Below are 27,040 nucleotides of genomic sequence, written 5' to 3' on the forward strand. Positions count from 1 at the left end.
AGGGATAAATTCTGCAGTCTCAATATGTAACACCACTCTTTCAGCATACTGAGAGTCAGTTACTATGTTGAGAGGTTCTGAAAAATCCATTAATACCAACAGAATAGCATACAATTCTGATTTTTGAACTGAATTATACGGACTTTGAACCACTTTACTTAAATTTTCTGATTTGTAACCAGCCTTTCCTTCTTTGTTGGCATCTGTATAAAATGTACGAACTCCAGATATGGGTTTTTGCCGTACAATTTGAGGCAAGATCCATTCAGCTCTCTTTATAAGATCAATTCTATTGCTTTTGGGATATTTGCTGTTAATTTCTCCCAAAAAATTACTGCAAGCTCTTTGCCAAGGTTCACTTTCTGTCCATAATTTTTCAATGTCCTCCTTAGTTAATGGTACGACAATTTCTGCTGGGTCTATGCCTGCTAATTGACGAAGTCTCAGTTTTCCTTTGTAAATCAAGTCAGAGATTTTTTCCACATAAGTTTTTAATTTTTTATTTGGTTTATTTGGTAAAAATATCCATTCCAAGATAATATCTTCCCTCTGCATTAATATTCCAGTAGGAGAACGCCTAGAAGGTAAAATAACCAAAATGCAATCCAGCTTTGGATCAATACGATCCACGTGTCCTTCATGCACTTTCTTTTCTACCAAGGCCAATTCTTTCTCAGCTTCAGGTGATAATTCTCTTGGACTATTTAAGTCCTTGTCACCTTCTAAGGTTCTGAACAAATTAGTCAGTTCATCATTTTTTACCCCAACAATAGTTCGTAGATGAGAAATGTCTCCAAATAATCTTTGAAAGTCATTAAGAGTCTGTAGTCTATCTCTCCGAATTTGCACCTTTTGGGGTCTAATTTTTTGTAGCTCTATTTTATATCCTAAATAATTAATAGAATCTCCTCTTTGTATCTTTTCAGGAGCAATTTGTAATCCCCAGCAAGGCAATATTTTCTTTACTTCTTCAAATATTATTTCTAAAGTATCTGCATTTGAGTCAGCTAGTAAAATATCGTCCATATAATGATAAATTATAGATTTAGAAAATTTTTTACGTATCACTTCCAATGGCTGTTGCACAAAATATTGGCACAGAGTTGGGCTATTCAACATTCCCTGTGGGAGGACCCTCCATTGAAATCTTTTAACCGGTTGAGAATTATTATAAGTAGGCACTGTAAAAGCAAATCTTTCTTTGTCTTTTTCTTGTAAGGGTATTGAAAAGAAACAGTCTTTTAAATCAATAACTATGAGAGGCCATCCTTTTGGTAACAGAGTAGGCAAAGGCATCCCAGATTGTAGAGAGCCCATTGGCTGAATTACTTTGTTAATTGCTCTAAGGTCTGTTACCATTCTCCATTTACCAGATTTCTTTTTAATAACAAATACAGGAGAATTCCAAGGGCTGGTTGATTCTTCAATATGCTGAGCATTTAACTGTTCTTCTACCAGCTCTTCTAAAGCCTGGAGTTTCTCTGTTGTTAAAGGCCATTGCTGGACCCATACAGGCTTGTCTGTTAACCATTTTAAAGGTAGAGCTGTTGGTGTCTTTGGAAGATCATCAGTTATTGTGCCCTGTTCTTGTATAATATGGATGGCTGGTGACCACTCATTAGAACAATATCTTCTAATATTTCTCTCAGTAACATGTGCTAATTTATGATTTGTTTCTGAGATTGGAGGGATGTTAATCTGAGTATTCCATTGTTGCAACAAGTCTCGACCCCACAGGTTCATAGTTATGTTAGCCACATATGGTTTTAATTTTCCTCTCTGTCCTTCTGGACCTATACATTCGAGCCATCTTGCACTCTGTTTCACCTGAGATAATGTCCCAATTCCTAACAGTTGAACGTTTACCTCCTGAAGAGGCCAAGTTGGATGCCAAAATTCTGGTGCAATTATGGTAACGTCCGCACCTGTGTCTACCAGACCAGACAACAAAACACCATTTATTTTTATTGTTAATTTTGGTCTTTGTTCATTAATAGAAGTTTGCCAAAAAATTTTCTTTATGTTTTCTCCTGAATTTTTTATTCTCTCTGTTTCATCATCCTGACCAGCATGATTTATTCCAATAGGCATTTGGTTATTTAATCGCTCTCCAGAGCAGGCATTTCCTCTATGGCTGCAGGAAAGGTTTGAACTGGATTTGCACTGGGGGCCTGCGCGAGGCCCCTCTGGGAGTTTCCCGAAGACTGAGGCAAAGGATTACCCTGTCTGTCCTTTGTTGATCTACATTCGTTGGTCCAGTGTTTTCCCTTACCACACCTTCTGCATACTCCAGAAGGAAGGGGCCTTCTGTTGCCATTGTTCCTTGAAGAAACATTGTTTCTGGGAATGACCTGTCTACAGTCCCTTTTCAAATGTCCTTGCTTTCCACATCCAAAACATCTAACACTCCTCAAACCTTTTGAAATTACTTCTCCTACCCATGTATCATCATGCTCATCAGCTTCAACATTAATTGTTTCTCTAATCCAATCTTCCATAGGTGCAGATCTTGCCCTTAATGGCCTGATTATTGTTTTGCATGCTGCATTCGCATTCTCAAAGGCCAAAGATTCAATTATTGCCTTACTAGCTTCTGAATCCGAGACCATTCTCTTTACTGCTGAAGCCAGTCTTTGTAAAAAATCTGTAAAAGACTCTTTTGGGCCTTGCTTCACCTTTGTAAATGACTCAGATTTTTTTCCTGGTTCCTCAACTTTGTCCCATGCATTCAAGGCTGCCGTTCGACATAAAATTAGGGTTTGGACATCATATAAACATTGTGTTTGTGCTGAAGCATATTGGCCTTCGCCCATAAGCTGATCCTGGCAAACTTGTATTCCTTTATCCCTCCATTGTTTTTCTATGTTTTTAGCCTCCTCCTTAAACCAAGTCAGAAATTGAAGTCTCTGGCTGGGTTCCAGAACACCTTGTGCGAGGTCCCGCCAGTCCTGTGGTACTATCCTATTATATGTTGACCAAGAGTTTAACATTTGCTTTACATATGGGGAATGCATGCCATAAGATACTATTGCCTCCTTAAACCTTTTTAAATCCAACATTTCAATTGGAGCCCAATTATTTTGTGTAGCCATTTGATCAGGCATCTGCTGTACGGTTACAGGATAAATTAAGGGTGACTGTGTGAAAACAGGCTTTCTTTCTGCAACCTTATGATCCCGACTTGAAACAACTTCACTGTTAATTTCTTCTGTCTGAATTTTTACAGGTTTAGCAAGTTCTTCTAAAGCTGTTATCCTGGCACTTAAATTGACTATCTTTTTAAATATTAAAATGTGGATTATTATAGTGATAAGGTGCATAATTCCACCAATACTAATATTATATAGTTGTTCCATTGCCAGACTGCCTAAAATTTCGAACAAAAACCAATTTTCTTCCAATGTACACATAAAACCCATTTTTTTTTTAAACGTGGAAAAAAATTCTCTTTTAGATAGTTTCCTTTAAAATATCTGATATATTATGACTTACCAAATCTGCGTAGAACAGTAGAAATCCGAGGGGATTTTCAAAACAGCCACCTAGTGTCCCAGGTGTAAATCCAAAGAGAAAGAGAGAGAGAGAGAGAGAGAGAGAGAGAGAGAGAGAGAGAGAGAGAGAGCGCAAGAAAGCGTAGCTGGCTAAAGTTTAAATGCAGCCACGTGTTCCCTCTTTTGCCGAGTCAAGGCTTGGGTCTGACTTCCTTAAGCTCCGACCACGTGCGTTGGCTTTACAGGCAGGGCCCTGTTCGGCAGGGCAACTCTGAGTTGTTTGTAGCACCGGCTTTAAGCAAGCAGGATTTAAGCAAGCAGCTCACCGATAGTCCAGCCTGAGGTCAAGCAGAACTAGACCCAGGCTCGGACTAAGAAGCCGATCGCCGCCGGCCGCCGCGTGCCACCGCCGCGGGCCGCCTGCCGCCCTTGCGGGAAAGCGGACCTGCTGCCAAGCCAAGCAGTTTTTAATGGATTCTTGTCACGTTGGGCGCCAGATGTAGATGTAACCAACCGTCTTATTAAATAAGAAACACAGAAACAATGTAAAAGAGAAAGTCGAGAGGTCAGAGCTCAGAGCTAAATCTCACCCTTCCTTCTGCTGTCCCAGCTTCGCGAAAAGAGACCTACTTCCTGTCGGTTTGTTTTTTTATAGTATGTTGTTCTGCCTTCTCATTGGTTGTAAACCCAAACACATGACTGCCTCGTCACTGTCTGAATGTACAGCCCCCTAGGTCTTAAAGGTATATGTCTCCAATGCTGACTGTATCCCTGAACACACAGAGATCTTATGGGATTAAAGGCGTGTGCCACCACCGCCACACTCTTGCTATGGCTCTAATAGCTCTGACCCTGAACACACAGAGATCTTATGGGATTAAAGGCGTGTGCCACCACCGCCACACTCTTGCTATGGCTCTAATAGCTCTGACCCCCAGACAACTTTATTTATTAACATACAATCAAAATAATATTTCAGTACAATTAGATTACCACCACACAAGTTGATGGCATCCATTCAAATAGTTCCAACAGAGTTTGAGCCTTATCCAATAGAGTGTACTACTATAACTCTGTTAATAAGATTATCTCGCCGTGCGGTAGTGGCACATGCCTTTAATCCCACCACTTGGGAGGCAGAGCCAGGTGGATCTCTATGAGTTCAAGGCCAGCCTGGACTACCAAGTGAGTTTCAGGAAAGGTGCAAAGCTACACAGAGAAACCCTGTCTTGAAAAACCAAATATATATACATATATATATATATATGTATATATATATATATATCATCTTTATGAAGATAATGGGTGGTTGTCATGATTTTTAACTTTATATTATTAAACATTTTATTTGTCCAATTTTCTTCATTCTATTTCCATTATCACTAGTAATATGATGGTCTTTGTTTATGTTATCTTTATTGTTCTGCCTACTATGGGAGAATTTTCTGGATGGATCAGTCTTTTGCTATATATAATAATGTTTCTTTATAAATTAAAATAGATTCTGTACATTTAATAAAACTTACAATTTTAAAAATGTATTTCTGAGTGAGAGAGATGATTGATTATAATTGCTTGAATCCAAGCTTGATGATCTGAGTTCAATTCCTGGGACCCTAATGATGGAAGAAGATGACTCCCACAGATTATCCTCTGACCAATAATAAATGCAACAAAGTGTAGTAAAATTTTTAAATAGATTCTGGCTTTACATCTCAGCTTCATTACTAATTAATGTAGTTTTGTCCAAGACACAAACTGGATGCTGGCCTATGAGTCCAAAAAGAATCTTAATCACAAATAGTGGAATACACCCTAGTTAAATGTAAAAGTAAAGGAGCAGAAACTCAAATTTTACTGCTCTTGGGACAGAATATCAACCAAAATAAATTTCTAACACCACCATGGTTCTGTTTCGCTGGAAACTCCACTTCTGCCCTCACCTGCACTCAGTACCTGTGATGCAAGGAATCGTCACGCCGAAGACCCTCCATCAGGGTTATCCTAAGAAATTGCATCTGCCACTGGATGGCAAGAAGAGCCTCTCTGTCTATCACTGTCACTCAATGCAGCCTTCTCAGTCTCGTAGGGCCACATTCTCGGCCACCAGTGAGTCTAGCAAATGTTTGGGGGTTTTGTTTAAATTTACAGCCTCTGCAGCATGGTGTCTTCCAAATATTCACACTAGAAAAGAGTGGAAATTGGTCAGATGATCCAACCTACACCAGCTTGTCAGACCTGTACTGCTTCAAACACTTAAACTGTGTGATATTTGACACCCCTCTCTGTCTCTCTCCCTTTCTCCTCTGCTACTCTTAAAATTAGGATGTCAAGATCTATTCTGTTTCCTCGTGTAGACTGTTAGGGAGACGGTGTCCACTGGTAAATGTCAAAGTGCTTTTGAAAAGGTGTGGAGATGTACGCATGCAAGGCAGCTCTCTGTACTCACTAATTATTCACGGCTTGTCATTCATTGAAGAGCTTTTGATGTAGCAATCATGGAAGGGAAGAGCAGGGAAGTGCTTAACCACTAGAAGGTGCCTCTTCTCATTATGTTTGACATGGCCATTTGGAACAGGGAAGTAACTTCCCAGATACTTGAGGTAATTCGTCTATTCACCCCGATCAAATGATTCTCAAGCTTAAGAGTAAGCCTTAGGACTAGCAAGATGCCTCGGTGGGTAAAGACACTTGCTTCTAGCCTGGCAGGCAATCCAAGTTCAATTCTCAAGACCCACACAGTGGAAGGAGAGAATCAACTCTCGTAAATTGTTCTCTGACTCCCACATGTGGACACATACACCAAAAAAAAGGTAATTTTTACTTTTTAGGGTATTGTATTTTTATTTATGTGTATGTGCCTACTTGTCTATGTGTGCACCATGTGAGTTCAGGTGCCCATGGAACCAGAAGAGGGTATCCGATTCCCTGGAACTGGAGTCACAAGTAGTTGTGAGTCACCCAAATGTGGGTACTGGGAACCAAATCTGGGTCCTCTTCAAAAACAACAAGTTCTCTTAACCACTGAGCCATCTCTCCAGGTCCATGCAATTATTAAGCAAAAGAATTAATATTAATCTAGAAATACAAAAGAGAAAACTTTTCACTTTGTATAGGCACCTACCCAGAAGTTCTATGCCTTTAAACATTAAGTATACCTTGATAACTTTATAATAATTATCAAAATCTTAGCAGTTGTCCCAATTACTCGCTTATATAATGTAATCTTTTAAAGGGTAGTTCCTACTTTGAATAAGTGAGTATTAAGTGACTTAATTTCATCTAACTCATCCTCTGGCCTAGGTGAACTATTTGCAACTATTTGAACTGCTGACTTCATCATTGCCATGACCATTCCACCCAGTGGAGGGTCTTTCAAGGAAAGACCCTGAGCACTTTTGCTCAACTACATATTTCCATAGACCTCACTCAAATGAAAACATAAAACTACAAAACTTAAGTAAGAAGCATTACAAGATTCAATATGGAGCCAAGATATGGAACTCTGACAGAATGGTGTAGAGATAAAAGCAAGAAGGGAAAACTACAGCCTGGAGTATGGCATGAGGAGTCTGTCTTCAGGAATGTAAAGAGACTTTGTCCACAAACTGCCAGGAGGATGTAAGACAGAACTGAGAAACAGATCTGAAAGCCAAGATGACTGACTAAACACTGTGTGTGAAACATGGTGCTCCCTGCCCCTGGGGAGGCTCATTACTTATTTCAAGTCATTTAGGGACTCTTTTCCCAACATCTGAGGAGAAATTAAGGTGCTACTGAATGCCGAAGTACAGTTCTTCATATCCTGAAAGAGCATCAGTGCTGTCTTATGGTAAGAGAGGGAGAATGCCGAGAAGAGACCGATGTTAAATAAGGGACGTGGCGTGCCTTTAAAGGATGGTACACATCAATACCTATGTACCATGTGTTTGTGTCCACAGAGACCAGAAGAGGGCACCAGATCCCCAGGAACTGGAGTTACAGATGATTAAGAGCTGCCATGAAGGTACTGGGAATTGAACCTGGGTCCTCTGGAAAAGCAGACAGTGCCTTTAACTACTGAGCTATCTCTCCAGCCCTAAAAGTAATGTAATTTTAATAATTAGAAGAGAAAACATATTTGACCTTAACCATGGAATCTTTTTCTCTTGATTAGTCCAAGATTATAACATTGAACCTTTGGAGTTGAAGACAATTTTAATATTATGTTATCATGTAGCAAATAAAACATTAGTCGTAACATTCATGCCTTGTGCTACTTTTCAACTTTTAGCATCAACTAATGAGCAGAAGCAGATGACTTCATTGTTACTGTATAGCATCAGTAAAATGACAATTGTCTTGTCAAGCTAAGAATAAAGTTAGAAGAAAATGGTGGAAAACGAGAGAAGAAAGTAGGCACAGAGTGGGTTCTACTGTTCTTGCTGTACACAAATCAGAGCCAGGACACTGCCTGGAAATGACAGCATATGCAACAAGGATAACTGTCAATCTAAAAGTACCACATCATCAAAAACTAAAATCAAGATTGGGGAGGATACGAAAGTATACATATGAGAAAGGTCCCATGTCGTTAGATTAAATTTAAAATGGTCTCTTTGGTCGACCAGTCAGGGGGAAATGTTATTAGCACAAAATAAAGTTATGGAGTGGCCATAAGAAGATAAAAGGTGGCAAGGGCTTCCTCTGAGAGGAGGCTGAGGGCAATGAGGGTTCCCCTCATGATGCTGGAGTGAAAGCCGCAGGAAGTGCAGGAGATGTTGCCTTCCATCATAGGTTACTCTACAATACTGATGTGCATTTTGCTCTAAAATATTCATAGATCAGAATTCAGTTTAACATCTCCAGAAACAATTTTCAGATATTTTTCATTCTGGTCATTCACTATTGTGTGCTTTCTTAAACTTATGTATTTAAAGATTCTATGATATCTTCAACTCATTCATCCTTATAATTACTCTCATTGAATACCCTAAAAGTAATTTATATTACTTTAATCTCCAAAGGGAAGAGATCAGAACTTTTGCTTTTTTATGAAATTGGAGTACAACAAACATTTAGTTAGGCTAGTATATTTTAAATGTCCAGGAAACAGAAAGTTGAAGAAGGGAGGGAGAGAGGAAAGAAACGATGGAGGCCAGGAGGAAGAAACCTGACATTAGAGTTTCTTGTCTAACACATAACCTTCTTTGGTCCATAATTTAATGTTCCCTCTTGGTCCTTTTTGCTCTTAAATGTTTTTGCCTGACTTTTAGGAGTTCTGAATATTTATTCTAGGGAATCTCCATCCACTCTACAAGATAGGGAGGGTGAACTCATTCTGTGTCATAGACTGATCTTGGGAGGGTAAGAGGACAGAAGCTCTGGAATGTTGTCTCTTCCATTTACCTGAAGCCTTGTCAGCTCCCCTTCCCAGGAAGACTTATACTGTTTTTTGTCTGTCCAAATTGCACATATACAAAGTGGGGAAAAAGAAAAGATCTTTATCTCTGGCTCTGGGTACTATATTTTATTGGGTCTTTTCCCTTTCCTTGACTCCCAGTAAACTGACTGTATCTCAATTTATCACTGCCTGTACATCACCAGTGCCCAAGTTTGAAAACACCATAGTTCTGAACAATAAAATTCTCCTTGGGACACATAATACATAAAGCTCTCCCAGAAGAAATCAAAACTATTGATAGTTGTCCACCATGTAGTTAATTCAGAAGTAAGCATTAAAATGGATAAACAAAATGATGTTGCTTCTGTTAATGCCCCATGAAGGCAGACCCCTAAGTAATAATGGAACATAGGAAATCAATAGAGCTTGGTAACTCCTATCCATTGAGACCTTATTAACTGTATTGTAGTCCTCAGCCAAATTCAATATAGCACCATGGTCATATTTAATGAAAGAATCCAAAGGATTCAAAACTACATTTTACCCAGAAATTATGCTTTCAGGTGAAGTATAGAGGACCATTGTTAGTAGCCAATGACTATGAACTCTAGGACATCAAAGTCTACCTTCCTGTCTCTAAAGGAGACAGCTCTGCTTCCATACATCTGCCTCCTCTCCTCTGGGGACAGGCACAGCTGGTAATTAGCACAGCACTATCCAATAAGAAAACTAATGCAAGCTATATATGTAGAATTAAATATTATTGATCAGCACATTTGCAAGTGTTAGTGCTTACCAAAAAAAAAAAAAATTAAGGAGCCATGGTTGTGGTGTATGCCTATAATCCCAGCACTCAGAGACTGAGGAAAAGGATTATCAGTGTAAGCTCATGGACTATCTGCACTATATAGCAAGATTCTGCCTCAAAATAAAAATAAATAGTCAAAAATGAATCATTCATGTGGCGAGCAGCAGTTAATGCAGAGACTTATAATTGGCCAAAGCATGGAGAATAAGTACTTATGGGATGCTCGGCCTTAAATGGGATATGTAAATCACCCTATCTAAGGCTCAAAGAATGTTCCAGAAGAAAAGGTAGGAAAAAAATGTAAGAGCTGGCAGCTAGGGGAAAGTGTTAAGATACAGTGTCTCTTAACCTGGCATAACCATTGCACGCACGGATTCACTGAGGCTGCACTGGCTAGTTTTAACTGTCAGCTTGACACAACCCAGAATTTCCTGGGAGGAGAGTTTCAGTTAAGGAAGTGTCTAGATCCAGTTGCCCTGTGTGTATGTCTGTGGGTTGCTGTCAAGACTCTTAGTTGCTGTAGGAAAACTCACCCTGAATGTGGACAGCACCATTTCCCGGGGTAAGAGTGAAGAAAGCCTGCTGAGCATAAGAAGCAACCAAGGATCCCTTTGTTCCTCTCTGCTCTTGACTGCGGATGTGATGATGTAACCAGCTGCTTGAGTTCCTGCAACTTAGCAGCTAAGTCTTCTAAACTATTGGGCAGAGCTGACAATGACGAAAGTGACTTCCCAGGAGAGTGAGGGTTAGCATCTGTGCCCACCACAAGGCCTCACACCATTAAGACACATAAATGCTAGCATGGTATTGCAATACATCATCATCAGCATCAGAGGGGTACTGTGGAGATTCTTCCACACGTTAATACACAATGAATTTTCCTACAGCTTCAACCTAGTCTTGCTACTGTCTCACTTAAAAATTTCCTAACATCTGTTATCATTTAAGTCTGATTTTTCAGTTTGTTTCACATCCATCCCATGAATGGCAACACTTCTCCTCAACCCTGAATGACAAGTCAGTAAAGGATGAACAACAAAAGAAAAGATGAGAAGATGCCAAAGACATAAAGGGGGGATCTGGACGGCATGGTGGTCTCTTAGCCAAGGAAACAGTATGTTTTAGAAAAGAGAAATGAACCAACTGTCGAATGTGAAAACAGCTCAAATCAGTTGATGCTGAAAATATAAAAGTTTTTCAAAAGACAAGAGAGAGTATGGAGTTCAGTTTCTCAATAATGTATGGTTCAAGTAACACCCAAAGAGCAGTTATACCATCTAGTAAACTGCTAGAGCTGTGATGTTAACCACAGTATATGTCCCCACTCATTGGGGAAGAAGGTTACAGGGTTTTAACTCTTGTGGTGCACCTCAAACATTCCCAAGAAGGATGCACTATGGAACTGAATTGCAAAATTACCAAAGTGCTGACAAAGAGAACTTGGCAGAATTTGGGAACAGGGCTCTCTATAAGAACTGAAAGTTGTCAACATTGTTGTTATAATTAAATCCGTGGGAATTAAAGGGTTCCTTGAGGAAATAAGGAGACAGAGCATCCCTAAAACTAATGCATAAGAAAAAAAAGAAGAAAATGATAGGGAGAAGTCAACAAGGAAAGTGAGAGAGGAGGTGGAGAAGATAATGCAGCATTGTCCTCGAGAGAAGGTAGGGAAAGTTCCAATACGGTAAACAAATACAACAGAAGTCGAAGAGAATTTAAAGTCTGCCTGAGTAATTACGTTAAACAATAAATCACCCATGTACCGGAAGAGACAAGGCAAGAATGGGAATATGAATTTAAGAGGAGAACAGAAAAATAGGAGGTGGAATTTTTTAGTGAGGATTTGCCAATCGTCAGGCAAGCTAACACACGTGAAGAAAAAAACCAGCAAAAGAGAAGAGGAATGAACACATGGCAGAATGTCACCGTAAAATGAGTCTTTTCAGGGAGGGGAAAGGCCAGGATCCAGATGAATGTCAAAGAATTTTTTTTTTTTTTTTTTTTTTTTTTTTGGTTTTTCGAGACAGGGTTTCTCTGTGTAGCTTTGCGCCTTTCCTGGGACTCACTTGGTAGCCCAGGCTGGCCTCGAACTCACAGAGATCCGCCTGCCTCTGCCTCCCGAGTGCTGGGATTAAAGGCGTGCGCCACCGCCGCCCGGCGAATGTCAAAGAATTTAAAAAAAGAAAATATTTTCTTTGAAACCGAAGAATGGGAATAGTCAATAGATATTCTTGAGACTTTTATTCCTGGTTACGCTTGTTAATTCTTACTACCAACTTGATACAACCTAGAACAATCTGGGAAGAGAATCTTAATGAGGAATATCTAGAGCAGGTTGGCCTATGGACATGTCTGTGAGAAACTGTCTCAGCTATTGACTGACCCAGCCCACTATGGGCAGCACTATTCCCTAAACCGGGCCCTGAACTATGTGAGAGAGAAGAAAGCAAGTAATCCGCAATCCATTAGTTATCTTCTCTGCTCTTGATGGTGAATGTGATGTATTAAGTTCCTACCTTGACCTCCCCACAATAATAGACCATAACCTAGAATCATAAGCCAAGTAAACCCTCTCTTCCCTGAGTTGTTTTTCCTCGACATATTTGTCATAGCATCAGGAATGAAACCAGAACACTGTGGTGGTTTGAATCAGAATGGCCCCAATACGCTTATATAGTTGAATGCTTAGTTACCAGGAAGTGGAAGGAACTCTTTAATAGGATTAGAAGGATTAAAAGGTACGGCTTTATCAGAGTAGGTGTTGTTGTAAAACAGTCTTGGCGGGTTTGAGCCAAGGTGCCCAGGGAGGGTGAGGGACATATGCCATGGAGACCCAACAGGCAGCAGCGGCATGGTGCAGTGGAAAGTTACTCATGCCATGCAGACACGGCATCCACTTGGAAAGGGGAGAGGGAAGAGAGTGAAGGAGAGAGATGGAGGAAGAGAGAGAGAAAAAGAGAAAGTGGAGGTGCACACAGACTCATGGAAGGAGAGAGGGATAGAGGAAGGAAGAAGAGAAGCGGGAGGGTTTTTTTCTTAAAGGGGTGGGTCTGAATGCTATCATTCCCTAACAGGTGTGGTCATGTTGGGAGAAGTGGGTATGGGCTTTCGGGTTTCAAAAGCCGATGCTAAGCCTAGTTCTCTCTCTCTCTCTGCTCACAGATCAGGATGTAGCTTTCAGCCCTTCTCTAGCATGCACCATGCCTGCCTGCCACCATGTTCCCTGCTGTGATAACAGATCAAGCCTCTGAAACTCTAAGCAAGCCCCCAATTAAACGCTTTCTTTTATAAGAGTTGCCTTGATCATGGTGTGTCTTCAAAGCAACAGAACAGTGACTGAGAAAAACAACGACCCTGAGAACTTGCCAACTACTTAATGCACTCTTTTATAGTTGAGTGTGCAACAACCCATAATATTTGGGCCCGTGTTATATAGGCATTAGCTTAGATCACTTTCAGCATTATACAGATATCTATGAAATGACTAGAGAGTGGTAGCTCCTCTCTAACCACAAAGGAGAGCAGAGTCATAGCAATGCATGAATCACACTTTGCAGACTCTTTACTAGCTGAGATCTCAGGCCACATTTTCATTTCTAGGACTTGCCACTTGCAAATCAGTCTGTTAACATGCATCAAATCTTTGCTCTTATCTATGGCTTACACATCAAAGCAATGGTGGATAGCCTACAGAATCTCCCATGCTTTCAAAATTGGCAATACTGTTACTCCTCAAATCAGGACATCTACCTGTCACAGGTCCGGCATCTCAAGTGACTATCAATGGGATGGCTGCACACAGACATAGTAAGTACTTCCCACACGCCAGCACACCTCATAATGAGGGGCACAGAAACGTTTGCTGAGAAATCAAATGCACTGTAAGAAAAGCCTAGTGTAGTTTTTTCAAATGGATGCCAAGGGATACTACGTTGAGTGTTTTCCAACAGCTAGTGGTTTACAAGCAGTGTAGCTAGTTAGCTCTTCACCTTCAATGGAACTGTTTTCCATATATAGAACTACAGAACACCACGTGTGCACGTTAAAATATGTCCCAGGATTAGCTTGTCTTTCTCCTCAAGTGAAGAGTTTTACTGAATCTTAGGATTTAGTGGGAAGACTGTTATGGTGATATTTTATTTGTGCTGAAATGTGATTTTATTTGTATGTTAATAAATAAAGTTGCCTGGAGACCAGAGGTCAAAGCGAGCCATTAAGCAGAAGTCAGGCAGTGGTGGCACACACCCTTAATCCAATCACATGGCAGGCAGAGTCTCTGTGTGGTCAAGGACACAGCCAAGTATGGTGACCCGAGCCTTAATCTCAGTACCAACCATAGAGACCTGGAGGTCTGTATAGACAGGCAGTGACAGGAAGTCATTTGGCTGGGCTTAGAGCCAATGAGAAGGCAGGACAGGAAAGCAATAAAACACAAGTCACACAGGAAGAAGGTCTCTCTTTCTGGGGAAGCCACGGTGGCCAGGTGGTAAGATAAGGTGGTCTTGGCTCTTCACTAGTGCTCTGATCTCTTGGGCTTTTAACTCTGTATTTGGCTCTGTGTTGCTTATTTAATAAGGACATTTAGAATTTCATCTACAGACTGTTATGTTTGTGATTGAATGCTTGGATAGAAAACTGGAGACGTAGCAACGGTCAGATGCATGCAATATCAACATATCAATAGACAGCAATAATGTGGGCAGCAGCTGTTGCCTTTAACCCTGACATATGCTGTGAGTCATTGGCACTAAATACCAAATATTTTATCAAACCCCTAACTGCAACACTGTTGAGCAGAATAGATGGAGCTGACCAGTTACTTAGGAACAGTTAATTAAAGTCAAGCTGTTACCTTTCTTTACAAATGAATATTTAATGCAGTTGAATTTCAAACTTTTTTTAATATAGGTGATACAGAATGGATACCAGTGATTTTTTTAATCTCAAGGTCATTAAGACACTATTTACTTCCTTATTTAAAACATGCATTGAGATGCTGGAGAGATGAGTCAGTGGTTAAGAGCACTGGCTGCTCTTCCAGAAGACCAAGAGGTTTGATTTCCAGTACTAACATGGTGGTTCACCACTGTAACTCCAGTCCCAGAAGTTTCAATGCCCTCCTCTGGCTTTCATGGATACTAGTCATACATTTGGCTCATACCTATACAGGCAGGTGAAAGACTCAAACTTATAAAACAAAAATAATAATAATATAATTTTTAAACATGCATTGAACAATTGAAAAGGCAATAAGGAACATTTTAAGAGATCCACAGTGCTGAGCAGCATGGCACACGCTTTAATCCCAGCACTAGGGAGGCAGAGGCAGGTGGATCTCTGTAGGTTTTAGGCCAGCCTGGTCTACAGAGCCAGTTCTAGGACAGCCAGGGCTATACAGAGAAACCCTGTCTCAAAAAAAGGAGAAATGGGGGAGAAGTGGAGGAGGAGAAAGAGAAGAAGAGGAGGAAGAAGAAAAAGAAGAAGAGGAGGAAGAAGAAAAAGAGGAAGAGGAGAAGGAAGAGGAGGAGGAGGAGGAGGAGGAGGAGGAGGAGGAGGAGGAGGAGGAGGAGGAAAAGAGATCCACATTGGAAACTTTACAATGACATTTGTAGTAAAGCATGTATTCCATACACTGATGAGAAGACTAATTGTGCCATCAGGGTACCATTCTCCCATTTCTAGAAGTAATCATTTTATCTCACTACCATGAATGATGACAACTCAAGATTCCTAATTCCTAGTGGTAAATAAATCTACAGAACTGAGGTTTTAGAAATCGTGGAAATGAAAAATTAAGGAAACACAGAAAGAAAGATGAATAGAAAATAAACCTTGAATATAAGGGTGCAGCTGAATGGATGGAATAACTTCTAATAGTCTATAAAATAGGAAAATAACTAGGGTTGACAATTAGTACAAAATATTAATAACTAGCAGGATTTTGAATGTTCCTAACTGAAAAAACAATAGATCTATGCCTGAGAAGGTGGTCATACAAATTACTCTGGCCTAAGCATCATACATTATTATATGTATAAATGTATTGAAACATATACCATATCTATCCACTGATAGCCAATTACTTTGAATTGATTAAAAATACATGTTAATTTTTAAAGAAAATATAACCTGAATACTTACATTTTGTACATGAGCAATACAAGGAATATCTGTTGTTATTTTTATTACATTTTTATCTATCTATGTATGTGTGTGAGTGTGTGAGCGCCTCCATGCCATAGCATCCCCATGGAGGTCAGAGAACAACTTTTGGGAGTCAATGCTCTCCGTCCCCCAATGTGAGTCCCAAAGACCAAATTCATGCCATCAGGCTTGACAGCAAGCACTTTTACCTGCTGAGCTCCCTTGCCAGACCAGAGAATGCACGTTTTGAACAAAGTGTGTTACTTCCAACCAAGAACAAGCCCTTAATCTCTACCACAGGGAAGGGTCTGCCAGAAACAGTCCTGAGCCATGCACCATGATGCACAGAGCAGACTGCTGTAAGCTGGAGTTCTCCACACTTGCCTCTGGGAGGTTCTCGTGTGAGTGCCCTGGAAAGCAGAGCATTCTTTTTAGTGTAAGATGCCACCATCTATATTTAGGAGAGAGAAAACCCTTGATGGATTCAAAAGTTCCTCACTAGTCTCAGCATCCCTCCGACTAGTTTGTGGTGGCCTTGGTAGATGCTCACAAGTAAAATTGGATAGGAAGTCTTCCAGCAGTGGCAGGACATCCAATACATCTGCAGGTCGACTCCCGTCTCACACACAAACATAAAGCTGATGCATCTGCAGGTCTTGTCTCATACGTGGACGTAAAGCCTGTGGTACCTGTATGCAGTTGCTGGCTCTGGTAGACACAATTACCGAGACTGATAGCATGAGGCTCTGCATTCCAGCTCCAGGTAATTCACACTCAAGTACTTGTAGAGGGAGGACGTGTTGGTGCTTTTGTCCGTCTGAGCAGGCATTCTGGCTTGTGTGGACAGTATACAAGAGAGCTGAACCTTCCTCTTGCCCTAAACACTCTGAAAATCTGTTTAGTTACTCCCTTTTACATTAAGAAACCAATTCTTTTCGCTTTATTTCACCACTAAAACTATGTTATTGTTACAATAAAAGAAGTCAATGTTTGTGTAAGGAAACTGTTTTATCCTAATTAATATACTTCGGGGTGTCTATAGGATAAAGAACTCATTCTTTATTAATTAAGAACATAAAGAGAGGGCTGTGGCCTTGTGTGAACAATTTCAACAGTTTCCTCTACTACACCTAGATCATTAGCAAAAATAAACAGTATCTCTGTTTACTATTTGTCTTTAGAATTGATTCTGAATGACAATGCATGCTGCCAACAAGCTTCTCAAGGGAGGTGAGTTATCACAGGTTATCTCGGCCTTCACAACACATTGTGTATCATTCTAGGTTTCTATACCATAGGGGACAGTGTCACTTTTAGAACCCAGTATCTAAGAAGAGTATCTAGTGCTTATTGCTAAATGTCTATGAATACAAAGTGTATTCGTTCTCTTGGAGCTGGAGAGACAGCTCAGTGGTGAAACTGCTTTGGCTCTTACAGAGAAAACCTGGGTTTGATTATCATCATCTGCATGGCAGTTCACAACATCTATGGCTCCAGCTCCAGGGGATCCAACACCCTCCTCCAGCCTCCACAGACACTTGGGACACAGAGGGTGTTGAAAGTATGGGAAGCTCTAATGGGATAAACACCAAGAAAACCAAATTAAAGCAGATTCTAATGGTATTGCTAAAAGAAAAAGGAGAAATAATTCTTAAAATGAGAGAGAGGGGGAGAGAGAGAGAGAGAGAGAGAGAGAGAGAGAGAGAGAGAGAGAGAGAGGATGAATCCAGTAATTTAAAGAGGTAGCAATAAGACCGATGGCTAGCTCCCCAATAGACAACCATGGAGTTAAGAGGGTAAAGAAACAGTTTCTTGAACTCATTTCCAACTTAAAATTAAAGCATCAAAATGAGGGTGACTGCTTCCAGGGCCGAAAGTGATGGGGTTAAAACACGTTGAGCTGTCGCTTTCACAGATAACACAAAATACATCAAACAGCCATGCAAGTCACATGACCATGATGGAAAGCAAGCAGAAGCCAGAGAAAATCTGATTCACACTGAGAGAAACCATCATGTGGCATTTCTTCTGAAGGTTAAAAAAAAATTTGAAGATTAAAAAATACTTATGGAAGAGGAAACTACAAATAGACAGAACTTTGAAACTACACATGAACTTTCTTTTTTTTTTTTTTTTTTGTTTGTTTGTTTGTTTTTCGAGACAGGGTTTCTCTGCGTAGCTTTGCGCCTTTCCTGGAGCTCACTTGGTAGCCCAGGCTGGCCTCGAACTCACAGAGATCCGCCTGCCTCTGCCTCCCGAGTGCTAGGATTAAAGGCATGCGCCACCAACGCCCGGCTGAACTTTCTTAAAAATACACAGCGTGCACTGGGGCAATGCCAAAGACCCAGTAAGTACAAAATATAAATAAATAGATAAATAAATAAATAAATAAATAAATAAATAAGCTTTTTCAAAGGCTGTACTATTCTATTAATTGTACTCTTTTTTGGGAACAGAAGCCTCTATGCCAAATAGGTTTGGTCAACCCATCAAATAATCCTTTGAAATGCCACAAAGCCTGTACTATGAAACTAAAGACTATATCCCAAAGACTAAGAGTCCTTTGTAATACTGAAGGGAAAATTAAACAGACTTAACCTTTTTTAAAGGTTGGGTAAACCCTCTGGTGACTCCTTAGTTACCAATCATTTGCTGAAGCAAAACTTTGCGGTCTTTAAGAGAAGAGAATACGAAATCTCTACAGTTGACTCGGCATACTTACTACCAGGTGTGTACAATCAAAACCACTATTCACACAGACAGAAGAAGGTGTTACTCTGACATAAAGCAAAATCAGTCAGTGGAAACAGAATCCAGATGAGTCAGATATCATAGTTAAAATAACAAGGACCCTAAGGCAGTTGTTGTAAATATGCTCTAAATGGGGACTTTAGAGAGCGTCTTCTCCAGTTTATAGTAATCTTAAACAACCTTTGACAGACACACAAAAAAATTCTACACATAAAGGGGCAAGCCAAAAGGTTTGATTCACTAAAATTAAGAACATTAAAAATACAAAAAAAAAATATTTAATATAGTAGAAAGAAGGAGACATTTTAGTTTTTGACAATTAGCAAACGACTCATACAAGAACATATAAAAAGTTGTCAAGGCAATGTAAATTAAAACTGTACTAGAATACACCTGCAAGCATTTCACTAAGATCACTGACAGTCAGAATGCAGGGCAGATGGAGCTCCGGTACAGAGTTCATGAGAAACATCAATGCAAAAACCCATTCCAAAAATTAGCAGTATTACCAGGCAGCCAGGGCTGTTACACAGAAAAACCCTGTCTCAAAAACCCCCAAAAAGGAAAAAAAGCAGTATCTGCTAAAGCTAACCATATGTTCATGATTCATTCCTAGAAGTAAACACAAATGTTTGCATTTATGAACCAAAATTAATGTACATATACATACATATCAATAATATTCATTAAACCAAAAGCTGAAACAATTCAAACGTCCATCAGCAATAAAATGGAAAAGTAAATTATTTTCTATTCACCAATGGTAAAAATAACCTACCATATGATGAGCTCTCAAAGATATATTGAGTGATATATTGAGCAAAAGAAGCCTAACTTAAAATTTAACATGCTACATAGTCTCCTTTATATAAGATTTTTTTTAAAGGCTAAAGTAACATATAGTGGTAGAAGTTGGGATATTGGTTCCCTATGAGGTGAGAGTGTGGTAACTGATTGAGGCACAAGGCTGCTTCTAGGATTTTAGTAATGTTCCTTTGTTGTTGTTGTTGTTGTTGTTGCTGTTTTGCTCTTGGATGTTCTTTTTATATATTTATGTGTACGTGTATGTCTGTATGTGTGCATGCACCACATGAATGAAGTACTAACAGAGAACAGAAGAAGGCACAAATCCCCTAAAACTGTAGTAACAGGTGGTTGAGAGCTGTCGTGTTGGTACTAGGATTTGAACCTGGGTCCTCTGTAAGAGCATCCAGTGCTCTTAACCACTGAACGTTTGTTTGTTTGTTTGTTTGTTTGTTTGTTTGTTTGTTTGTTTTGAGACAGGAAACTATGTAAGCTTGACTGGCCCAGAACTCAAATGTAGACCAGGCTGGCCTCAAACTTACAGAGATCCACCTGCCTCTACCTCTCTGCCTCCACCTCTGCCCCCTGAGTGCTGATATTAAAGGCATGTGCCACCCCAACCCCAACCCTTAGTAATGTTTTAGTTCTTGATCTGCATGGAGGTTACATAAATGTGAGTACAGCATGTGAAAATATAATGAGGAGGTCACAAAAGGGCATGTGCCTTTATGAATATATGTTACTCCTCAACAAATCACTAAGTAACATTTATGTGTATGGATTAGAAGTGAGATCTGCAGATTGCAGGGAGGCAGTGGCTATTCAAAGGGAGTACACACATAAACAAAGGGGTAAAACATGTGATCTACACATTTAAGTAGTTCTTAGCTAATATCTATGTAATTTTGTAAGTAATTAAAACTATTTGAATAAAATTTCAGCTTTAACTCCTTGCTTGTATCCAGGTGTACTAGGACATGGTGAACTGTAGGATCATAAGCAGTCTGTGTAGCATGGACGCTTTTCCTGGATCTCTGTCCTCTGTGTGTTACCTTTCCTTTTATTATCTACTTCTTGCTCTACCCACGTCCCACCTTCTGTGGGCACGTTCTTTGGGGAACACAAATGTTCTCATTTTCTATCACTTTCGACCCATAAGGAAAGCCACTGAAAGCAATAAAATAGAGGACAGAATCTCATAGGGAGGCTAAAGCTATTCTGGAATTGTATGAGCCCCTGTCAAAGGCCTCCTTGAAAATGAGTCAATAACGACATCAATAAAACCACCCTCTACTTCCAATGCTTTCTTCACTTTTCCCAATACCTCACACTCACTAGTTGCTTTCCACTAGACCTTCACGTGCCACTAGACAAAGGCCATTTAATAAAAGAGGGCAGAGACTATTTTAAATATGTTTCCAGCGTCACCCAAAGTCAGTCAGATCGGAATCCATTCTTCTGTTGTTCCAGCTCCACCACCAAGCTAGCATTCCTTCCAAGCTGGGGGCACAATGTTCTCACTGTGGCTCTCTGCTTTCTGTACAGTAGACATTCCCTGGATTCCAGACACATGTGCTACTTCCACGCTGTCCTCCCACACTAAAGTGGTAGTGGTTCCCTTCCATTTGTCAAAAGAATTAGAGTAAAGCACTTCAACAAGTGTATATGCATTTTTATGCATATTTCATGTTATAATAGAAAACCATGAATCACTTACTGAATAATCCTAGAACCCTGACCTCTCTGGGAATTTCCTCTTTACTGATAGATGGGTGGATAAAGAAACTGAGATCTATGACATGACTTCAGTTAGTCTGTGTTTCAACAGAAGAGGATCCACCATTTGCCACAACCTAAACATGGAGGATGTTATGCTAAATGCAATAAGCCAGACTCAGAGAGAGTCCCAGTGGGATGGCTCAGCAGGTGAAGACGGGTTGTCCTGCAAACCAGCACCTGAGTTAGAGTCCCAGACCCCACAGTGGAAGGCAATAAACAGCCCCCGAAAGTTGCCCTCTGAGTTTCACATGCATGCTATGTGCACACACACACATACCCACATACACACCCCTGCACACACATACATACACACGCACGCACGCACGCACGCACACACACGCACGCTCCACAGGCACATACAATAATTATTAACAAAATAATAATTTTAAAAGGAAAAAGGAGTGAAAACTCAAATACAGTGATTACCAGGACAGGGTAAGAAGATGGGGGCAGTGGGGAGATGGGGGGGGCAAAGGGCTTAAGGTGTCAAAAGGGCATGGAGTCAAACTGGAGCTCTGATGTACGCTAGGGCTGCAGTAACTCCCAGGAAGAAACCTTCAGGAACCAGTGTGTTCAGCTGTTTCGACACCAAAGGGTGGGAGGGAAGTGTGAGGGGAGAGCTGTGCCCATGTACTCCACTGTAGAAACCATTCTGTGACATGAATCCCATAACACTATGCTGCGCACCTCAAATCTACACAATGGACCAAGAGCTATGAAACAAAAAATTACAAAGCTAAGCATAATCTCCTGTATCCTGTATTTGGCCTAAAGTTGACTGTGGCCAGTATGTTTATTTGGATTAGGAAATACTGTCACACACACACACACATACACACACACATACACACACACACACACACACACACACACACACACACACACACACACACGGTGTCCATGAGGTAGCTCAGGCTGGCTGAGAACTTGCCATCCTTCAACCATAGCCTCATGAGTACTGAAATCACAGTACCACCTTACCTGGCTCTTTCTGATTTTCTTAAAGTAGTACTAGGGTATAGGGGAGAAAAATTATTTAAACAACTTAGACATTTTTTTATGACGCTGAACAGGAACGTTCAACTTTGTTTTCCCTCCCAAAAGAGTTGCAGCGAGGTGATAAGCATAAAATCATTGAATAGTTCTTTTAAAGATATCTTGTAGGACTAGGAAATAGATCCATGGATATAGTGGTTCCCTGTTCAGATCCCTAGCACCCATGTGAAAAGGGGGAAAAAATACCCTGGGTGTGGCAGTGCATATCTTTAACCCTGGCACTGAAAGGCACTGAGACATGCAGTTCCCATGGGCTTGATAGGCAGTCAGTCAAAACTGCAAGGTCCAGATTCAGTGAGAGACCCTGTCTCTAAATAAATAAATAGATGATTGATACATAGATAGGTAGGTAGATAGACAAACAGATAGATAGATAGATAGATAGATAGATAGATAGATAGATAGATAGATAGATGGTAGATTAGATAGATAGATAGATAGATAGATAGATAGATAGATAGATAGATAGATAGATAGATAGATAGATTAGATAGGTAGGTAGGTAGGTAGGTAGGTAGATAGATAGATAGATAGATAGATAGATAGATAGATAGATAGATAGGTAGGTAGGTAGGTAGGTAGGTAGGTAGGTAGGTAGATAGGTAGATGATAGATTAGATAGATAGGTAGATAGATAGGTAGGTAGATAGATAGATGATAGATTAGATAGATAGATAGATAGATAGATAGATAGATAGATAGATAGATAGATAGACAGGTAGGTAGATAGATAGATGATAGACAGACGGAACAGAAAAGCAACAGGAAGACACTCCAGCATCCATCTACCTCTGACCTTCACATATGCCTGCACAGACAAGAACAATCGAACAAATGCACCCCCCATAGGCACAAATTAAATCTTTTAAATCTTGTTTTAAATATCCTGCAGATGAGACTTGTAATCTTCAAGGGGGAAAGTTGATTGTTGTGTTATCATAGCAAAAAAAAATCAAAAGTCAGAATATATGCTTTTATTATATAACATGAGCAAATCACAGCACGGATTATGTGTGGTTTATACAAAGATTTCCCAAAAAAAAAAAATAATAATAAATAAGGCTTGGTAAACCTAAGCTTCCGAACACTGCAAAGTAGAAAACATATTTCTGAGCCCATCAGAGAGGAAATGTCTCCCAACTGTTTATATGGGTGGAGACATTTTCCACTTCATTAAACCTCTCTGTTTATTTTGGAGAAGCTGCGTGCTGTATGGTTGGAGGTGGGGAGCAGTACACAGAGACTCCAAAACCAGAGAAGAGCCAGGCCTGGGACTCCACCTTGGAGCTGCCTAATGAGCCACTCTGCCTCCCACAGCTGGCTCTTCACAGCTGTGTGTGCAAGACTAATAAACTCAAGCCTGCAAAACAAAACACTCCCAACCTCTACTGCAAAGACCAACGCCCTCGGGATATGCGGTATGCTCCTGACTGGTTCTGGATACTCACCCTCTTTGTGAACTTCCCGGAGCGCAGCTGTGAGCTCCTCCTTTAAAACTGCCGCTCCCTTGGCGATCTCCTCCCCCTTGTCTAACAGATTCCGAGTTGCTTCCTCCACAGAAGCCAGGAGAACTTTGGCTCTCTTGGAACGTCCCTTCTTCCTGTTGGAAGGATTCTGTGGACAATTTACAAGTGTGGTAACCTAAAATCGGAAAAACACAAGGAACTTATTAAACATCTTTGTAGGGAGAACCCAGTCTTAGATAAAACAGCCCAGATGAAACAAAATCACGTCCCAGTAACAAGACTCATTCCAGGGACCGTTGTTATATCCCCAGAAATCAAGTCGTCCCTTCAAGGGCAGCCACTGGAATCCCCATTGAAGAATAGAAAGGAAAGTCACAGTTATTAAATCTCATCAAGTTTTACTACTGGGTAAAGGCCTGAGAGGGTTATGGGTGTATCAGAAACTTCATGTGGAAAAATTACGTATGTTTAGTAAAGAAGTGGAAATGGGGAAAAGCACACTGGTCACATGGCTCAGCGGAGAGGGTACTTGACCGGCAAGCATGAGACCCTAAGTTTGAGTCCTACTGCAACTCATACAGGTGTGGCGGCACACATCTGCTATCCCAGCCCTTGGATGGGGGAGGTAGGAAGATATCAAGAGACGGCCGTGGAAAGATAAGACCTTCAAGGTCATCGTCCACTATATAGGCTCAGGGATCATCAAGGATGAAGGGGCACAAAGATTGGACAAGACAGAAGGAGTGGGTATCTGCAGTGAAACATTATTTGCTGGAGAGGACAGGCGTTGCACCCGTGATCTTACAGCAGTTGTGACTACAAACACAAGCCTGTACAAGAGCACGGTAGACGGAAACCCCAGCATGGGTGGGGGAGGGGCTCAGGGAGGTGCGACCGCAGTGGATGAACTATTAGCAACTGATGGGTGGTGGGAGAAAGAGAGTCAGCTTTCTTCAGAAACTCGGGCCCTAAGAGGTTAGCCATACCCGCAACCAATGGTCCCATGCGCGTTCATGTGTAGGTATCACTGAGTGAACTCAGTGGGTTTTTTTTTTTTTGAGAGAGAGAGAGAGAGAGAGAGAGAGAGAGAGAGAGAGAGAGAGAGAGAGAGAGAACATAGAGTTGGGAGGGAAAAGTGGTGAGAGCGTAAAGGAGGAGTTGGAGAGGAGGGGATGGGGGGAGATTTGATCAAAACATTATATGTGTGCATGAAATTCTCAATTTAAAAGGGGAAAATACATTGAGAAAAAAAAGTTCATACTATTACTTTATGAAAAATATCCATTGCTTCCATTTCTTAATTAAACCTTGGGTCCCAGAAGGAATTCTGGGATAAAGCTTTTATAAAGCAGAAAAAATCATTTGTATCCAGAGTAAGAATTTGGAGACCTGGGGCTCCTATTGAAACAGGGGCTCCCATGGCAGGGCAGTGAGGTGCTAGCTATGTTAATTAGCTAGATGGATCTTTCTACAACGTACACACATATCAAATCACCATTGTACCTCATAAATATACACATTTCTTTGCCAACTAGAAACAGGTAAACAGAGTCAGTGAGCTGGGTAAAACCACTTAGTATGCCCAATGACCTGTGTTCCATCCTTGGAGTCAAAATAGAAGGAGGGTACTAATGCCTGATAGTTGTCCTCTGGCCTCCACAAGCATGCTGCAGCACATGTGCCCACATATATTATACATACGTACACACACACACACACATACACTAACAATAAATAACATTTAAAAGTAAGAGGCTGACTCTGAAAATCAATGTGGCACTCCCTCAGGAAGCTAGGACTAGCTCTACCTCAAGATCCAGCTCTACCACTCTTGGGCATCTACCCAAAGGACTCTACATCCTACTGAAGAGACGCTTACTCATCCATGTTCATTGCTGTCCTATTTAGCAGATGTCCATTAACCTAGATATCCATTAACAGATGAATAGATAGTGAAAATGTGGTACCTCTACACAATGGAATATTCAGATGTTTAAAAAATGAAATTTGCTTCCAGGCTATGGCGGTGCACACCTTTAATCCCAGCACTCAAGAGGCGGAGGCAGATGAATCTCTGAGTTGGAGGCCAGCCTGGGCTACAGAGTGAGTTCCAGGACAGCTGGGGCTACACAGAGAAACCCTATCTCAAAAAAAAAACAAAAGAAAAAAAAGAGGAAATTTGAAGGTAAATGGATGGACCTAGAAAAAAAAAATCATCCTGAGTAACTCAGACCCAAAAAGACAAATATTGCATGTTTCACTTACACATGGATATTAGTTTTTAATCATTTGATAAGCATGTACAAGCCATATAACCACAGAGGTTAGGTAGAGAGAGTAGGGGGCTATGGGGAAGGGAGGGTCTCCAAATGAAGGGGAAATAGAATAGACAGTTAACAGAGAGACAGGGAGGGACTGGAACTGGAGAATTAAACAGGGAGAGGGAGGGAAGACAGAAGTAAAGGGGGAGGTACAGCGAGGAACAAATAACACCACGGGCCACTGGAGGAGCCCATGGAGACCTACTACCGTAGAAGCTTCTTAAAACGTAGACGTAAATGAGAGAAACCTAAAGGGAATCACCAAATAAGGAGGGAGACAAACCCTAAGTAATCATCTTTCTCCACCACATGAAACCCCCAGTGGCAGGAATGAGTAACGTCTAGTTGAGTCATTGGCCAAAAGGGCCCTGGAGAAACCCCCCAAATCTCAGGCTGTTGCCAAGGATATTGGTTGTTCTTCACAAACTGATGGAAAGGCCTTGTTGCTGAAGACAACACCCAAATGATTCACTGAACATGGAGAAGTCTTGCTGGTGCCTAACTGGAGTCTTCACCCCGACTGATTAGTGTTCACAGTCACAGAAGGTACTCTGCAAGCTACAGGATGAGAAAAGTAAGCATCAACCCAGTTACAAACCCTTCAATCCACGGTGGTTACCTGCCTGCATGATACGCCGGGACAATAATGGCATAAACGTGGGAGTAACCAACCACTGTCTGATTGGATTTAAGGCCCACTCCATGAGATGGAACCCACACCTGACACTGCTCTGGTTAGGCTATGGGCTTACAGGAAAACCAAATACTACTCTGTTAAAGGAATAGAGCAGTAAAATGACTCTCAATGGCATTCTGCTATTCCCACATATCAATGCCTAGCTCAACCATCATCAGAGAAGCTTCCTCTGCAGTAGATGGGAGCCAACACAGAGACCCACTACCGGACAATGTGCAGAGAGTGAGAGACTTTGGGACACTCAGTCCTGAATGGAATGTCTTCATCAATCCATTCCCCTCAGGGCTCGGGGAGCTATATGGAACAGGAGGCAGAAAGATCGATTCATAATCAGAGGTGA

General features: G+C 40.8%; 1 protein-coding gene across 3 annotated transcripts in view; it reads right to left on the reverse strand.

Moving 5' to 3' along the window:
* The window catches only part of Ctnna3 (catenin alpha 3), a 1,489,259-nt gene that overhangs the window by 1,394,997 nt on the left and 67,222 nt on the right, over positions 1–27,040 (reverse strand). For all 3 annotated transcript variants that reach the window (XM_037199948.1, XM_037199947.1, XM_028881063.2), the window contains exon 3: positions 23,665–23,857. In XM_037199948.1, the coding sequence (XP_037055843.1) occupies positions 23,665–23,857 (193 nt within the window). The remainder of the gene's footprint in view (positions 1–23,664; positions 23,858–27,040) is intronic.

This window comes from Peromyscus leucopus, chromosome 16_21 (assembly GCF_004664715.2).
Source record: "Peromyscus leucopus breed LL Stock chromosome 16_21, UCI_PerLeu_2.1, whole genome shotgun sequence".
NCBI lineage: Eukaryota > Metazoa > Chordata > Mammalia > Rodentia > Cricetidae > Peromyscus > Peromyscus leucopus.